Source organism: Dendrobium catenatum, unplaced genomic scaffold, assembly GCF_001605985.2.
Source record: "Dendrobium catenatum unplaced genomic scaffold, ASM160598v2 fragScaff_scaffold_976, whole genome shotgun sequence".
Taxonomy (NCBI): Eukaryota; Viridiplantae; Streptophyta; class Magnoliopsida; order Asparagales; family Orchidaceae; genus Dendrobium; species Dendrobium catenatum.
Window position 1 is genome coordinate 422491 of NW_021319438.1, and position 19204 is coordinate 441694.

General features: G+C 34.1%; 1 protein-coding gene across 2 annotated transcripts; it reads right to left on the reverse strand.

The window, feature by feature from the left end:
• Positions 1 to 402: 402 nt before the first annotated feature.
• Positions 403 to 18910, reverse strand: LOC110101625. Of its 2 annotated transcripts, none has more exons than XM_020829600.2 (10): positions 18214 to 18910; positions 17855 to 17926; positions 14171 to 14399; positions 14008 to 14063; positions 8992 to 9459; positions 8854 to 8910; positions 7664 to 7819; positions 2523 to 2733; positions 2074 to 2418; positions 403 to 976 (listed from the first exon to the last, which is right to left on the reverse strand). In XM_020829600.2, exons 1-10 carry the CDS (start codon positions 18784 to 18786, stop codon positions 861 to 863), a joined length of 2283 nt encoding a protein of 760 aa, XP_020685259.1. In that variant the 5' UTR covers positions 18787 to 18910; the 3' UTR covers positions 403 to 860. The 2 variants fall into 2 exon arrangements, with proteins under 2 accessions (XP_020685259.1, XP_020685258.1); XM_020829599.2 differs by having other exon boundaries at positions 14008 to 14058; positions 14148 to 14399.
• Between the last annotated feature and the right edge of the window lie 294 nt (positions 18911 to 19204).

The following is a 19204-nucleotide window of genomic DNA, read 5'->3' on the forward strand; positions in this document are numbered from 1 at the left end:
TTATAAAAATATTTTTAAAATCTAATTTATACCCCCACTAAAAAACTTTTAAGCTCCCCATCGTACAAGTATCTTTAATAATTTTTTATTTTTATTAAAAAAACCACTATTTTTTTTTTTTAATTTTAAAAAAGTTGCATGCATATTAAACATATTTATATGCACAAATACATGACAAGCATAATTGTAGAAGCAGTCGAATAGAAGGTTTTATTTTCTTGCCGCTTTCTGAAGTAATTTTTTAGTCCAAAATTTTTAAATGAAAAAAAAAAAATAAACTAAAAATGTTCCGAATGAAAACCAAAGTCTTCAACATCAAATCTTATAATGATTAAGGATTGGTATAGATAAATCAAATAGAAATAATACAAAAAGTATTGCTTATTTGGAATAGTTTCAGAATAGAATAAATATGTTACAAAAAAATTCAATTGAAGAATAAATAATAAATAATCACAACTACAATTTACCAGAACATCCATTTATTCGACCAGTAAAAGCATAGTAACATCCCATGCAAAAGAATAATGAAGTCCAGATATTACAATAAGGAAAAAAAGGTGCAATAAGATGGCAAACATTACAATGAAACCATTGGTATTCAAAGACAAAAATAACTCGAAGATCACCTGTAGAAATATGCCAAGCATCATCTGAACTTCCCAGAATGAATCCTGATCCTTGAAGCATTGATGAACATTTTTCAAAATTCCATCAAAATAACACATAGTCGAGCTTTAGAACTTTGAGAATACTTTAAGATTTCGTTGGGACAATTTTTTTATTGCTTTCTAAAGAAACTTTTTAGTATATTAAGAAGCAGTAAAAAAATCGTACCAAACAAAATCTTAAATAATAGATCATTTGCAGAGTATTATGGAAGGCAGCTCAGGCGGAACGGGCGATATCCGGTTGGCCCAGAAATTAGCAATCTTGGCGATGTAACAATCCCCATTCCAAAAAACTGTCTTAATGCCTGATTATTGAATACAAAGGATTAGGATATGTTATGAAGAACTGGTGGCAAAGAAATTTCTAATTGAATATAGCATGAATTGCACGGAAATGGGAACTCATGCAGACCTTATTTAAGAAAATCCTTCAGTTGAATTACACTAAGGTGGGTGCTTATGTTTAGGTGGCTGGCAATAGTGCGGTAAAAAAAACTTGCTGACCACATTTAGCAAAATAATTAGCTGTTGTTCAAGTATTTTTAGAAGCCTGTTTATTTAACAAGCTCAACTTGGTCTGTTGGTTGGGAGCTTAAGCTATCAACTAAGATGTCTTGGGTTCGAATCTTATGTATGTGATGTGTGTGTGAGTATTAAAAAAGGGAGATTTACATACATACCAACCTATATACTATACTATTTACATATTTAACACATAAAAATTTAATATTACATACATACCACCCATAGTTCATTTACATATCAAATATGAGTGATAGAAATGAAATTAATGAGTGGTATGAAAGAAATATGAGTAGTATATTTGGTATTAAAATAATATAGGGTGCTATGTATGTAAAATTAAAGTTTTGGATGTTAGATATGTAAATATGATGGTATAAAATAGTATGCATGTAAATTTTCCAAAAATTAAAAAAAGGCTTGTTTGATCCTGTTCAACTTTATAGTAGCTTGACTATATATATATGACTTTTAAGCATATTTCATAATCGTAAATAGCTAATGCTCAGTTCAATAAACTAATGAGCTGAACACATAAAAAATATTGACCCGTTTGCATAATGACTTGAGCCCAGGTGTTACTCAAGATTGGCATGTTTACACCTTAGTTGGCATGAAAAACTTGCTAATGAGCTTGCCCGTATTCAAGCTTATAAAGAAGAGTTGGTTTGTGCTCAACCTTGCAGGCAAAAAACAAGAAACCTCGCAGGAATAAAACTGATAGAAAAGCTAAATAATCAACTTGTGCATTAAAAAAGCTGTACAAAATAAAGTTTTTCTAATATAAATAAATATATATATATACACACACACACGCTAGCGTAAAATGACAAAACCTGAGGAACCCCATAAAATTTACACTTGCATATATTGATAATACCTGGTAGCTTGTCAAGTGGTAGCAAAGAGAATCTGCAAAACCCATTCTTCCAGTGAATCGCAGTGTCCTGACATGTTTGTTCATTGATTTTGTCAATAAGATTGATGGATTCCAGTAATAGCTTTGCTAAGCCCTTATCATCAAGATCCATGTTGCTGGAGATGCTTTGAAGAGCTTCTTCCAAACCAGAATTAATCCATTCCTCGTTTCCCTTCTCCAAGCAAGTAATTATCTCATTTGAATCTTCCAGATTAAACAGCAACCAAGGCATGTAAAACCTCACAGTGGCATGCAGAATTCTGGATACTCTGTAAACTTCTCCAAGGGCAAGGAAGTACTTATTTCCTGTGAAAGACGACATTAGAAACAATCTTTTCAAGCATATCAGACTGTAACTTGTGAGTGCAAGGCAGAAATAAGAGGGTAAAAATCAATAAACAGTTATTTACCTTGGGTAAAGATTTCCTTGGAAATGTTGCAATCAAGTGACTCTGTCCAGATTTTAGAACCAAGTTGTAATTCCTTTGCACAAGCTGAAGCTAACTTAGACCATGCATTAATATAAAATAGCTGCTGCTCTCTGGAAGCCAATCTCAAAATTTGTAAAACTGAGGAGGAATGTTCAAAAAGATCCACTGCGGCATTCAAGTGTTTTTCTGCCTGTAAGAATAAAGAAATTAGCCACTTTGCCTGATAAAATTAAATAACATGAAGACAGAACGTCTAAAGGGGTTTTCTCCTTGGATGAAAGCCAAACCGACTGAAATCTTAATAAAGAAGATAAAAGAATTATAAAATTTTTTCAAAACAAAGAATTCCAAAAATTGGAAGCTCATATAATGCATTTGCCAGCTGAAACATATAGAGAAATTGCTAAGTAACATGCAGTCATAGTGATTGGTGACAGCATGTTGCAGCAGCAGAAGCAACAACAACAACAAGCCTTTATCCCACTACGTGGGGTCGGCTACATGAATCATTTTTTTCCAATTTATTATATTAAAGGTCAAATATTCATTTAAATATAATTAAAAAAAATATTTTTAATACTTTTTAACCAAGTCTTTTTAGGTCTATCTCTACCTTTCTTAACATAGACCGGATCTAATACATTTACTCTCCTAATAGGTCATCAAACAGCAGACATTTTACATGAACTATCCATCTAAGGAAACTCTCTCTAATTATATCTGCCACTGGAGCTCTTCAACCTTTTCAAGTGTATACTCATTTCGCACTCTCTAAGGAGCTATTTGATTGATTAAAAAAAGGAATGCAGTATAAAAGGAATACAATATAAAAGGAATACTTTGAAGTTGTTTAGATTAGTGTAAATGCAAGTGAATGCTTTTTTTGTTTAGTTTGAAGTAAAATGAATGTGGTGTATAGTCCAAAGTTAGTGGCGACAAGCGGATGGAGGCGACATCGACGGTGGCTGGTGATGGTCTGCAGCGGGTGGTGGCTAAGGTCAAGGTAGGATGGTGGCAATGGTGTCCTGTGGCACATGGGGGAAGCCGGCAGTAGGTAGTGGCCGATAAGTGGTGGCCAGCGAGTGGTGATACCGATGGTGGGTGATGGCCGATAACATATAGTAGTGATGGTGGCTCGCAATGGGTGGAGACAGAGCCAGCTGCGGTCGGTGAAGGTGGTGGCGGCCGACAGTGGACAGTGGTAGTGGTGGCAGTCGGCAGGTCGCAACAGTCAACAATCAAGCGAGATTGCTTGAGGTGTAAACGGTTCTTGCCCAAAACTAGGCGAATTTAGTTTAGCTCAAAAAATAACTAAAATGATTTACATAACATTTACTTTACTTTGTATTTCTTTTTTCATCCAATCAAACACCAATATTTTTCCCTGCATTTGAAATACTTTACATCAATTTTACTTCCACCAAACAACCACTAAGTATAAAGTCACTCATCCACCATAGTATCCTCATCTTTGCAACACTTAATTTTATGCTTCTCTTTTAATCACATATATTATGCGCCATAAAGTATTGCAAGTCTCACCACCATCTTATATAATTTTCCTTCAAGATTTTAATGTACTTTTCCATCACACAATAAGCCTGATACATTTCTCCACTTCAACCATCCAACTTGAATTCTACTATTAAAATCCCAATATATTTCACCATTGCTTTCAACAATAGACCCTTAATATCTAAAATATGCACTATTTTTTATGACTTGATAACACAATATCACAATCTCACTACTAGATCTATTACTACAAAAATGATACTTCATATATACAATTTTAGGTCTACTCAAATGAAAATATTTAGACTCTAAGGTCAACCTCCATAATTCAAGTTTTACATCAACTTCCTCTCTAGCTTCATCAACAAGAAGAATATATTAGCAAAAAGCATACACCAAAGTATATCCTCTTGCAAATGTCCAGTAAAAACATGCATGATTAAAGCAAAAAGATGTGGGTTTAAGGTTGATCCTTGATGTAATCCAACAGAAATAGAAAAATACTTGGCCCAACTACCTTGCATTTGAACACAAGTAACAACTCCTATCTACATGTCCTTAATGACTTGAATAAAAACATTATTAACTCTTTTCTTTTCAAGAACTCTCCAGAGCACTTTTCTTAGAACTTTATCATGTACTTTCTATAAATCAATAAGCATCATATGTAAATCCTCCTTACTCTCTCTATACTTCTCCATCAAACCTCTCAACAAATTTATAGCTTAAATGGTAGACCTACCCAGCATAAATACAAATAGAAAAACATTAGTATCATGTTATAACCTATGCTTAATTACTCTCCCATAATTTTAATGTATGACACATTAACTTAGATCCTTTATAATTCACACACTCTTGTGCATCATCTTTATTCTTAAAATTAGGAATCAACACACTCCTTCACCACTCATCTAGCATCTTTTTAGTCTTCAAAATAATATTAAAAATTTTAACAAGCCAAAATCTTTGATCTCATAAGCAATTTCACACTTCTATTGGAATATGATTAGGTTCTACTTCTTTTCCACACTTCATTTTCTTTGACGTGAGTGAAGACAACATGCAACGGAAGAAAATAGCCATCATCATTTTAATCAACATTGTCATATCAAACTACTTGGTTTTGTGTTATGAATACCTCTTTGCCATTCACTAAATAAGTGTTTCCTGTGTAACTGTCTTGTTAACTCTAATTTACATAAAGTTTTTTTGCACGATATTCAGCCAAGTCACCTTCGGTCTACACTCTACACGTATCCTTTTCTATTCTTTCACATTAATTCTACCTTCCTACATCACTAGAGCATTGCACGACTCTCTCTAATACATGCCAAACCAACTAAATCCTCCTTCAATAACCTTAACCTAAATAAGTCCTAATCCTCCTTCAAATATACAATTATTTTGTACTTGATCCTTCCTAGTTTTGCTTCTACCACAAAACCATTTTTGCAATCTCATTTTTTTCCTATAATCTTGTATAATTAGTAGCTTCTTCATTGCCTAACAATTGGATACATAAAATGTGGTCTCTCCGTTTTTATTAATTGCAGACAACCTTTTGGTCGAGGCTTCTAATAAAAGCCTTTTTATTCCATTTAAAGGAAATATTGGAACTTTGAATCAAGTTGTATATGAAAAGGGTTTACCTAATACATAAGGCCTCCTCCAATGCTCCTCCTCCTAGGTAGAATGGGGGTTGAAATACAAAGCTTTATCTTGTATTGTAGAAAGACTTCTCCCCATGATTTAAGCCCATGATCGCAAGTCACAGTACATGCAACCTAATAGTTTCTATGAAGCCCTCCCTCAAATTTTATACGTCTATAAAAGTTAAATTAATCTAATGAATAATTTTACTTTGGACTCACAAATGATCCCCTTGCTGAAATAAAAATGAGGGCATTCTTAAGGATTAAATAGAAAATAAATGGATGTGGATGATAGAATTACACCGCTAATCATTTGGATGGATGGTACTGCATAAAAATCACAAAATAATCCTCAGATTATTTGTATGTGGTCAATTTAATCTCAGAGTATCACGTTACTCAAAATTAGTCGTTCGACTACACAAAATTGATACAAAATGGTCTCTAATATTATAATTGAGATATAAAATTAATCGCAATTTAGTCCCTCGACAATACAAAATTGATCCCAAATTAGCCTAAAATAGATCATTTTGGATCAATTTTGTATAACCGCGAGACTACATTGAACCAACGTGATACTTTAGGACTAAATTGTTTATGTACAAATAGTCAAGGGAACATTTTGAAGTTAACCGGGTGGTATTGTCTGACCTTCAAAGTGAAGGCCACAAGCATGAATCTCCGAAAAAAAAAAAATTATAATAACATAAGACTTTCTAGGATTCTAACTGTGATGCACATACATGAATAATTTCAAAACATGCATTGTTTGACATATAAAAAATATGTCACACACACCTAACACATGTTTGACCTATGTTAAACATACTATAAACACATCCTATAAGGATAAGTTGGGCGTGTCAGGGGGGGGGGAGGGGGGTGATTAACAAAAACCTAGGAATAAAAAAAAAAACATTTTTTCAATTTTTATTTGGATATAGGCACGATTTCCACTCAATGATGAAAGAAACCATATGTTTGGAGTACTTTTTTTTTTTAAGTTATATCATTGACCATTTTCAAAATCCTTAACAAGTTAGGAAAGTAAAAAAATTAGGAGTAAAAAAAAAAACATTACTTCGAATTTCATTTGGCAATAGACAATTTACACTCAATGATGATAAGAAACCTTATTTTTGTTTTTTTTTAAATAAATCATTCACGTTATTTTAAAAATCAGTAGCAAGTTAGACATTTTAAAAAACCAGGAACAAAAAAAAAACATCTACTTCAACTTTCATTGGGATATAGAATATAAGAAAACTACGAACAACTTTTATTGATAAGAAACCTTATATTTGGAGATTATTATTTTTAATTAAATCAATCAACTCAGTAAGAAGTTCGAGTTGCCAATTAAATTTCAACGGATTTGAACAACTTCTTCTAGAATAAAATATATAACATGTAAAGATACTTTTTGGACCATATATTACTTAACATTTTAATAATGCTTGATTGAAGAACAAAGAATTGTAGAATAAATAAATAGTGGTATTTACTTGGTTTCATTGATGGAGATAAATACCAATATTTTTATTTTAATTTGAGGACTAAATAATGAAAAAAAAATCTTAAACAAATGGAAGGAAAAGGACCTTTTGTCCATTTACACCGCCATAGTGACTTCTTAGAAACATTTAAATGATTGATTAAAATTTATTTTTATCTAGCAACTAGTTTAGGCTACATTTTGGGACAACTTTTGAACACTGCTTTTTTGTTGCTTTCAAGATATTTTTTACTAAAAAACAGTAATAAAGTCATCCCAAACAAAGCCTTACACAGAATATGAATTTGATAAACTTTTTATTTATACAAATTGATGAAAAAAACTTCAAAAGTTACACGCACATGTGCATGCAAGTGCGCGCACACAGTGCACTGAAATTGCAATTTTCCTTAAACATATAAAACATAAAAAAAAATTTAAGGGGTACATACTGCAAGTAATCTTTCTGACAAGTGGAATTCTTGCTCAGCTACTTTAAAATTTGATGTCCTTGTCTCATTTAGCAGTTCATTAATGCGGCTTGCTCTTTGCTTGCCGGTGCAAGCATCACCAGAAGCAATCATTTCTTGCAGATTTCCATAAGCTTTCTGGTTTTGAAAAAAAAAAAACTTAGGTTAATAAAAATTAGTTTAATATATGAAGACGAAAGGTTAGACGCGTAAGCAGAATGTGTAGTAGAGCATAAATTATGGAACCATATAACAGGAAATATCACTAAGACACAAAACAATACATAGGTTATGCTACGGAACTTTCAAATAAGAATATCACAAACCACCCAGTTATATCAATAATCTGATTAATTATATTTATTTAAATGATTAATATCATGTAAATATTATGGGATGATTTCATATTAGCGTGCATTAATTAGGAGAGGTTATCTAGATATTTTGGTTGTAGTTATATAATAATAATCGCTTTTATGCCACTACTACAACAACAAGTTTTTATCCCAATACGTGGGGTAGGCATAAAAACTGCATAACCAAGTGCCAAAATTTTTACTACATAACGACGATGCCAGATGATTAGTTCCTTATTTAGACTACATAACACTGATAAAAGAGCATCATTTGAAATGATTATAACAGAAACATGTCCGGGAATCTTTAATGCATTTGAAAACTAATGCAAGATAAGTTCTAATTTTCAACTTAACTTTTATATTTCATGAATCTTTAAAAAACATTATCTTACAAATTGCTATAACCAAAAAAAAAAAAAAATCTTCCATAATCACATCAAATCTGAGTTCATAGAATTACTGTATTGAAGATGGTGGATTAAAGCAAGTTAACTAACTGCCATATTTATGCGCATAAAGAAAACAATAAACATTAAGATTCTAACCATTCTTACAATCTTGTCCGATCAGTGAGGGGGTAGACTTAACAAGACAACAGAAGTCAATTACACAATTACTTTTATAACCTGAAAATACAAGTCAAACTAAACAATATCGCTCTTAAATGTCATTTATGATTATTGCGCGTTGGAGGCAAGAGCAATTTGTCAACCAATAGCTTATTGTATTAGATCACAGCCTAAATACTGACAAATGCTTCCAAAAATATAATTGTGTGGTCATATTTACTGTATGGTATGATATGTAACACACCTGAATTTCCTCATTGATCTTCTTTACTTCAGGCGTTGCTCCAGGAAGAGCAGGAACCTAACAGAATCTCTAACATCAAATCATCTAATTAACACAAAATGAAACAAAATCTAAGGTTCTCATCATAAGTATACTGACCTTTAGCACGGTAAGATGATGTACTATCAAAGAGAGAGATTCTTCTTTCACTCTACAATAAAGGTCAGTTAAAGTGTAGGAAGTTGATTCACTGGATAGACTTTGACCTGATTCATAGGCAACAATCTTTTCAGCATTGCCAGTCTCCGCAGTATTTTGAGATCCCCATTCAATCTGATTGAAATCAATGTCACCATTAACATGAGCAAAAGATTTCCCAAGTTGGTCTATTTCCTGTCCATTGCCAATGGAATTTTGGGAAGGAACAGTAGCACGAGGACTGTCGGTTTTCTCATGCGGAGCCTGTATGATGCTAGTAAGAGCAACAGGCGAATAATCCAACTTTCCGGCTCCTATATTATGCTCAATATGATCCTCAGAACTTCCATAAAGATTTTTCTTACCATTAGCAGAAGAGATGTTCAGGTCATCAAAGTTCCACATGTTCCATTCTACCTCTTTTGTATCCTGGAAATATGCATCCATCATATAAAAATGAAAAGATCAAATCAAATTACCATCAAGAAGAAATGAGAAGCAAGCCAGTTGACAGTCACTCTGTAAAAGGTTATTTGTATTAAATTCCGTTTGCAGAGATTCTTAAAACACTAGGGAGAAATTTAAAATTATTAAGAAAGAATAGATGAAGCGACTACAGCTCAACTCAATAAAAATGAAGATAGAGCTCTCAAAATTTAGAATATTGTTAAGCTCTGATGCACCGACACTTCGTTTTAAGAGGGTATGCAGAGTCGGACACGTGTCGGACACGGACACGCGTCCGACACGGCGAGGACACATGTCGGACACGTCACTAGTGTGTCCCATTTTAAAAAAAAAATTAAAACGGACACGCGTGTCCGGCTATTATATAATTAAATAAATAAATAAACCAAATCTTGCTATTTCATATTAGCCGGTTCACGCCCGAGTCTTCATCTTCTCCGGTTCTCCTTAACTCCGTATTCCTATTCGTATTCGTGGTCTTCCCGAGCGATTGAGGCGAGCAGTGGTCGGCTGGAGATCGCACACTTGGTCTTCCCTTACGACCGTAAGCAGCAAGCCATCCTCCTTAGTTTCTAGGCGCAGCTAAGGGAAGCCGACGACAAACCGCATAAAATTTTTCAAACATGTAAGTTGATTTCATCATTTTTTTCTCCATTCGCCATTTCTCTTCATTTATCAATGATTATGTATATTTTTTATCAGAAGAGCATATTTTTTTTAAGTATTTTATTTGTTTTGGATTAAAATTATTCTCACGATAAATATTTATTTATTTAATGCGCTTTAACTGCGCTTTTGTTGCGCTTTAAGTGCACTTTCACTGCGTTTTTACTCTTACAATAAAAATTTTAATTATTTTTTAGTCAGATAGTCATAACGCATGATGCAATAGTTCTTTAATTATTTTTTTAACTTTGTTTGGCAATTTTTAATTGTTTTACAATAAGTCTTTATTTCTTCTATTTCACTAGTTATTTTAAAAGCAAAATGAGCACTAGTGCTGGTGGAAGTGGTTCAAAAGAGCCATCTGTAGAAATTGATAAGCCATTATAGATTCATGTTACGAAGTTAGGAAAAACATTTGAAGGAGGGAATGTGCCATTTAAATGCAATTATTGTGATGACACCTATAAAGGATCTTATTCTAGGGTGAAAGCACATCTTCTTAAGATTTCTGGCCATGGAATTAAAATGTGTCCTAAGATTACTACGTCACAGTTGATTGAATTGAATAGACAAGTTGATGAAGCTGAATCTAAGATCAAAAGGGCACTTCCTAAAGAGATATATTTGTCATCTACCCATGGTTCATCCCACACTCCTTCCTCATCTGTTAGAGTTGATCATTCATTATCATATAGAAATGAATGATATGATTCAAAGAAAAGAAAAAGAGTTGCCAGTAGTGCTTTAGAGAAGGCTTTTAACATGCAGTTGCAAGAAGAATTGGATGGTGAAATTGCAAGGATGTTTTTTTCAGCTAGACTTCCTTTCAACCTTGCAAGAAATCCTCATTACAAAAATGCATTCACTTTTGCATGTAATAACAACCTTGCAGGTTATGTTCCACCTGGTTACAATGCATTAAGATTAAAATTATTAGAAAGGGAAAGAGCACATATTGAAACATTGCTTGAACCAACAAAAGGTGTGTGAAAAAAAAAGGAGTTACTTTGATGTGTAATGGTTGGACTGATCCTCAAAGAAGGCCACTCATTAATTTCATGTCCGTTATAGAGAATTTTCCAATGTTTATTAAAGCTGTGAATTGTGAAGGAAAATACAAGGATAAATATTTCATTGTCAAAATGATTAAAGAGGTGATAGTCATTATTGAGCTGTCAAATGTTGTGCAGGTTATAACAGATAATGCACTGGTGTGTAAAGTTGCAGGATTGTTGGTGGAGCAAACTTATTGTCATATATTCTTGACTCCATGTGCTGTGCACACTTTAAATCTTGCTCTAAAAAATATTTGTGCAACAAAAAATACAGAGACAAATGAAATCATTTATGCTGAATGTCATTGGATAACAGTGGTTGCAGATGATGCTGTTTTGATCAGAAATTTCATTATGAACCACTCAATGAGACTTTCAATGTTTAATGATTTCTCACATTTGAGAATGTTAGCTGTTGTTGAAACTCATTTTGCATCTATAATAATTATGTTGAGAAGATTCAAATAAATAAAAAATGTCCTTCAATCTATGGTGATTAGTGAGAAGTGGTTTTGCTATCGAGAAGATGATGTTGAGAAGGCAAGATATGTGAAAGAAAATGTCTTAGATGATTTGTGGTGGGATGATGTAGATTACATATTGGCTTTCATTGATCCGATTGATAACATGTTGAGAGAGGCTGACACAGATAAATCATGCCTACATTTGATTTATGAGATGTGGGACTCTATGTTGACAAAAGTGAAAGAAATTATATACAGACATGAAAGAAAGTCACACAATGAAGACTCAAGTTTTTAGAGTATTGTCTATACCATTCTTGAGGAAATGTGGACCAAAAGTAACACACCTCTGCATTGTTTGACCCACTCATTAAATCCAAGGTATATTTGTATTCATCTTTTGAATTAATTTTAAATTTCTTGATAAATAATTAAATAATTTTATATGATTTGTATTATTTGAAGGTATTCAAGTAAAGAATGGCTTCAAGAAGACCCTCAATGTGTCTCACCACAAAAAAATTTAGAAGTGTCAAATATGAGAAATATATGCTTGAAACGATATTTCCCAAATGAGGAGGTGAGAAGAAAAATTAATATAGAACTTGCAAAGTTCTTTGGATATTTAGAGGATTTTGGTGATCAAGAATCTTTGGTTGATAGATGGATGATGGATCCAAAATTATGGTAGTTGATTCATGGAGCTTCAGCACCGCTTCTTCAAACCATAGCAATAAAACTTCTCGGTCAAGTATCATCATCTTCTTATTGTGAGAGAAATTGGAGCACATACTCATTTATTCAATCAATGAAGATGAATAAAATAACTCCATAACGAGCTGAAGATTTAGTTTATGTGCATACAAATATTCATCTTCTATCAAGGAAAACCCCACTTTATATGACAGATGATAACAAGATGTGGGATGTTGTTGGAGATGGGTTCGAGTGCCTTGATGATATGGGGTTATTAGAAGTTGAAAATCTTTCTCTAGATGAACCAGAGTTGGAAGCAATGATATTCAATGATGATGATATTGAAGGCCAAAGACCAACCTCTGAATATAATTCTATCAGTCCCTCTATTGAGTAGTTGGACCTTCATGTTGTACTAAATAATTTTTTGCTTATATTTTTGTTATTGTACTAAACATCTTTATGTTATAAGCTAAACAAGTTATCATGACTTTGATTTAATATTGCTTGCCATTTTTAATACAATATTACCTTAATTTCTATATATTATATTAAAAAATTATTATGCCATGTCTACGCTGCACCCGTGTCCTGTATTTTGAAAAAAATGCCGTGTCCCGTGTCCGTGTCGTGTCCGTGTCGTGTTCGTGTTCGTGTTCGTGTTCGTGTTCGTGTTCGTGTTCGTGTCGGTGCATCATAGTTGTTAAGCATCATATATCCAATGACCCATACATGCTTATAAACATCATATATTTGCATCTGCATTTCAAGACAGTCCAATTAAGTGCACTTAATAAATAGTTATGGTCCAATAAAACAAGAAAGCATTGATGAAAACATGTGCTTTTATGAGGAAATAGAAGAACATTATTTGCTAGCAGGAGTACTCTAGCAAACAATGAACGTCGACTTTGAACAAACCAAAAAGCTTAATAATGTATAGTGTTATGTTCCTAACCGATATAAATGACACAAAAGGTTGAACAAAAAAATCCTATGAAATTTAAAACTCCATCTAGACATAAAACATCTTTAACAATCTAAAGATTTTCCAAGTTGTAAGAATTTCTGAGGATATTTAATACTTAAAAATGCAATAAGATTTTACTTGAACAATTGTAGATCTGAGTATAAGCAATATGTACTTGCACCTAGCCTACAAAATCTTTAGATTGAGTTTTCGTAAGGAAGCTTCCTCTTGCAATTTCCTTACAATTAATTTTACAGGTTTCCACTTTCCTCTCCTCTTATCTGCTCCCTGTTTCCTCCCACCTTTCACCTTCTATGCCATAATCTTAAAAAATATGCAACAATAAGAAGTATGGTTCAATTGGAAAAAAAATCAAGTGTAGTTTGAAAACATAATTATAGATATGCATTGTGCATGGAATATTTTATATGTGCATCCATCTATGCAAAGATGGACTCCCCAACGCTTTCATAAACCTTTACATGTTCAAAGTGTTAAACTGGAAGGTTTTCCAGTTTTATCTGCTTTTTCACTTCAAATTCATTTTTGATGCTTTGCATGGGCTCCCGCTGAAATGGCCTGCTTATCCATCTCATACTCTGAGTCTACCTATATCCTTGAGCACAACAACTAAATGCATAGAAGAGTAATATCTAACCTCTTGGTTTTCAGGAGCGTGTAGTAGGTCTGCTTGATCGTATTGAATCTTCTGTTCTTCACATAATACAAATAGATGTGTATCAGGCTTCAAATTTTAGCATATTAATAAAATATCAACTGACAGAAGAAGAGGCAAACCTCCGTAAATCCATTTATAATACCATTTTCTGGGAAGTCAATCTTGAATTCATTTCTGCTACTGCCTGAAGACCCATTTCCAAAACTGGGTAGCATCTCATGCAGGACCTCGTCTGTTACAGAATGATTATGACCAAGTGGCATGCTTGTGAGTTTCTCAGACGCAGAAAAAATATCAAGCAGTCCTCCTTCACCATCCATGTTAATTTGTTCCATACCTTTCCAACCATTTTCTAACCTGTTAACAAGAACCTTTATAGTAGAATTATCAGATCCACGGGATAAAATACATATAGGTCCGCGCAAAGAGTTTGAAGGGCCTATATTAAATAGATCAATGTATAATTCAATTAAAAGGTAGGTTGAGAATATTCAGGTTAACTTCTATGTCAAGCCACTTACAGGCGTTTCAAGTATAGTAGTAAATCCAGCTTATTTTCATCATAGAATGAAGAAAATAAAAGTATAATAAAAAATGTGAGAACCATTATATATCATGTTCCTGCATCAAATGATTTTCTAGAAAAAGGAATACAAGATCACCCAATCAACAAGTCATTCATAAGAAACCAAATAAAAGGAACTTAAACTTCTTCCAGTGGAAAAGCACCTTCTTTTAATGCTATCGTAAGAGTTTATTCAGCGGTTATTGACCATATTGCTTCAAAAGATTGTAAGTTGAGAGCATGGTACACTAACGGCATTCAAGGAGTGCCTAGTAAGCAAAAACCATATGTTTGCCTTGACTACCTCCCAAGATAATTTATAAGCTGGAAAGATATTATATCATAACTGCAGAAACAATAACAAATTACTCATAGAATAGAAGGCAAGCCACTTTATCTATAAGAAGCAGCATTAGAGATCTTCAGACTGCTAAATATGAACATGGAATCAGAACTTCATTTTGTTGTTAACTGTTCAACATATATTTGCTGAAAAATGGACTGTTTATAGATGTTTCTATATCTTCTATATATTAGTAATTGGTCTGATCAAATTTTCTTTCCCAAACAAGTAATTCAGATAGGATGGTCGTTATGTATGCCAAATTTAAATGCAAATATATTTATGTATGCAAAGGAAGGGACATGGATGTAAGCCATGCCTGCATACCTACCATATGTATCATTCTCCCAATATACATGACCAGACAAGGGAACATGCAGTTGCCTGGAAAAAAGGTGGTAGAAGCCTAGCGAGATGGTGTAGTCATAACAGAGACCATACAGCATCTATGGAGGTACTATTTTAGCAAGAAGTCTGTCGAATTGAAGTATTAAAGGGCCAAAGGAAAATAGGGAACTTTTTTGCTGTTCAACACTTTCAAGCATAGACCTGCGTTACAACTACAAAGTCCAAGGGACTAAATCTTTAGTTTTTCAAGTTAAAGGAAATTAGCATAATTTTCGTTAAAATATCTAAGAATTGCAAAACCCAACATTTATCAACCTTTTAGGTCCACTTCAAACAGCGATTAACATACCTAGTGCTACTAGATGCCTAGGACTACTAATGTAAGGTACATGAGACAAAAATTCACAAGAAAGGTGTGACGGACAAGAGCATTACAAGTCCAGTAGCCAAATTTCAATGTCCCAAAGAATAACAAAATTGTAAAAAAATTGTTGTACTCCCATACTAGTCAATATTTTTAAGTACTGGTCCATAAGATAAAGGAAAACCAAGGATGCTTGTACTAATAGAACAATGTTGTTATCTTCCTAATAAATTTCCTCAAATATTCAATAATTACGTGCCATGGTTTTGACTCAAGTGGTATAAGTCATAAGCTCGAGACTTGGCAACTACGGCATGAAGAACTTCTATTGTCACTTGCATTGGTTTAAATCTTAAATTAGTGATGCTATCAACAAATTATGTACTTTTTATTTATATTTGGACAATAGTATATTTTGTTTTCTTTTCTTTTTTAGCTATCCAATGATGGGAAAGCATCCAATGATCATGGTAGGTAGTGCATATGGCTTGGTAGACCTTTGGTTTGCTGGCTCGATTGGTCCCTGGCTGCTGGTGGTTCACGGGTTGGCTGTTTTGGAGCATTCGGTATTGAGCTTGTTCTCTAAGTTGCTTGAGCTGAAGTTTAGTAGCTCTTTAATTCTCAAAAGGTACCTCATTATGAAGCTTACTTTTGAAGTGGCCTTGTCCCTTCCCCTTCCCCTTTCTTCTTGTCTCTTGGGAATCCGTGGCTTATATTTATTGGGAGATGACTTCTATGCATAAGAATTTATGTTGGGATGTTTTACCACTTGGGATCTCACGGCTAAGCTCCTTCTTCCGTGATCGTCCCTCGTTTCCCGTGGCCGTGGCTCTTTGGTCCGTGCGGTTCCTTCGTCTCCCGTGGCTGTCTCCTTGGTTCCTGGTTTGGGTGTTTTTCCGTGAGCTTGGGGGGAAGATTCCTATGCTTAATGCTTTGGTTCTAATAAAAAAATTAAAGTCTTATGGCTATTGGCATTCCTCTCTCTTGCCTATAAATATGAGAAAATGTTGTGAAGAGAGGGAGTTGACATTTGTGAGCATATTTGCTATTAACCTGCGGGTTTATTCGGAAATCCTGCGGGCTCTTTCCACCCTTTCTTCTCGGGCTTCTAACCTCTTCGTCTCTCCGCAAGTGTCACTCCATCTGTATCCTTCTTCTCAAAGTAAAGCAACTTTAGGGTGTCGTATCAGAGTTGATTTGAAGCATCTATTGAAGAAATTGGACAATCTTGCATTGGTGGACCATCGGTTTGCTAGTTCTATGCACTTTACTTATTTAACCTACAAATTCAATGCATGTGAGGAACCCGCTCTGACGGTTATCTGAGGATAGCGTCTTTTTAAATTTCTTTATTTCTTTAAAATCTCCTAGCATCTTTTGTTGTGTTTGTCAAGTTTTGGGTCGTTTGTTTTTATTTAATAAAGTTTGTTTTAAGTTCTACTCATTGTGCCAGTTTTCTTCTTGTGTGTCTAGATCAATTAGCCTTGTACCCATAAAATGTGTAAATGGTCATGTGCCCACATTATAATTGTTAAGAATATTTATTCTAAAGTTTTGATCCGTACAACGCACTATGTCCTCATTCACATGATTTCAACATATATCAAGAAACACAACTTAGTATATATAACATTACTTTTAGAATATTCTGAGAGCTTCAAATAAATGACCCTATCAATGATTCTGAAGTCATTCTTCATTTGGCCATTCAATATCGAACATTAGTGTGGACTACTCTTTCATCTATTAAGTATGATAAATTAGTATTAAAAATATAAGAGATGAGAAATACGCCTCACCCTAGCTATCAGAAGGAAGGATATAGAAGCCTATTTCTCAATATGTTTCATTAGTGGCATTCAGTACTCCATAAAGTGGTTAATACCATGCCATGTTAAACAAATGAGCACTCAAGGCATAAGGTCAATATAAATCTCAGGAGCTTCAATAAATAGCTATGTGTTCGACTCATTTATGTTCATGAACAATATCAATTAAAGCTTATGAACAAGCTTGATAAGAAGCTCATTAAGAAGCTTGATTAAATCTTTCTTTTGTATATTTTCACATAACTCTTAATTTTATTTATTAAAATCTGCACGCCATCTAATAATAGACTAGAGCATGAGGTTAGATTTATCACACAATATAGCCAGAACAAACTCTAAAACAAGAGCAGAGGATGGGGGAAACAGCAAGTGCTCACCTGACTCCTTCCATTTTCATTTGCAGCCATTACCATTTCCAACCCAAAGACAGTGCCACCTCCCTCGTCCATCTGCGTAAACACAAAAAGCGGCAATCATGTTCAATTAACCCACTAAAATGTTCGAGTTTTTAACAAGCAATTTACAGGACCAGTGGCTTATTAGTACAAAATGAACCGGTAAGACTAATAGGTAAAATTTATGAGTAAAAAAGTTAGCATGGACAGAACTTGTTCAAACTTACTTGAGAAAAAAAAAGTTTAACACTCAGACTGAACTCAAAAGTAACAAAGGAAACAATATGGATTCATAAAAAACGCCCCCAAATAGCCGATATGACACTTATGAAGCTGCTTACCTTAGTTCTAGCATCGGCTGAAAAGGCATCCTTGAATTCCCAACTTCCATCATCAAAGTCATCCCCGTCTTCCTTCCCACCTACATCAATCTGTCCATATAGCTTCTCAATCAGATCATTCAACTTCCCAGACGTCGCTGGTCTTGAAGACGAGTGAGTCGCGAAAGAATAAGAGCCAAATCCATTCTCAAAACCCCCACTACCCTCAAGCGTCACCGGATCCGCCGCCTCTGCTTCTTCCTCGCCAAATATCGACAGCGGAATCGCCCCATTCGGTTTCACCCACGCCTTACTGCTCGGCGGCGATGAATCGAACGGAAGGGGAAAAGGCGAAGAGGATTGAGGCTGCAAAGAGTGGGATCCGAGCTCGCTGGCAACGAAATCACCCCAATCTTCGTCGTTGGCGGCGCTGGTGGAGAGAACAGTTGGGTTGGTATAGGGGAAGAACGAGGGTGTGTGAGAAGAAGAAGACGGGGAGGAGAACACGAAATCGCCGAAATCTTCGTCGTCTCCGTTTATGTTATTGGTGCCGCCGCCGAGAGGAGGGAACAAAGCCGGTGAGCTCGCCGGCATAGGGTCGGATTTGGGATTTGGGGATCTCAAAGCAATGGATCAATCTGCCGATCGAGGTGGAAAGCGCGGCTGCGGGATGTTAATGGCGGCATAAAGAGTAAAGACTAAAGACTCTCCATTTCTATGGATCTATTGGGCTATAAAGGTTTATGGGTACAAAACTTAGTTATATATTAAAAATACCAAAATTTAAGATAATATATCATTAAATTTTTAAAACTTTTATCATCACTCATTTTTATATGGGGGTTTATGTTCGTGCGTTTCTCTAGAAAATTTAATTTTATATGCCTAATAATATTAAAATTAGATAAATTTATAAGTTATTTTGGCTTATTTAAGATTAAATTATCTTTCTTTTGTAATATGGATTTTGATTATTGAAATTAATTCCAAAAAAAATATTCGAATATATTAA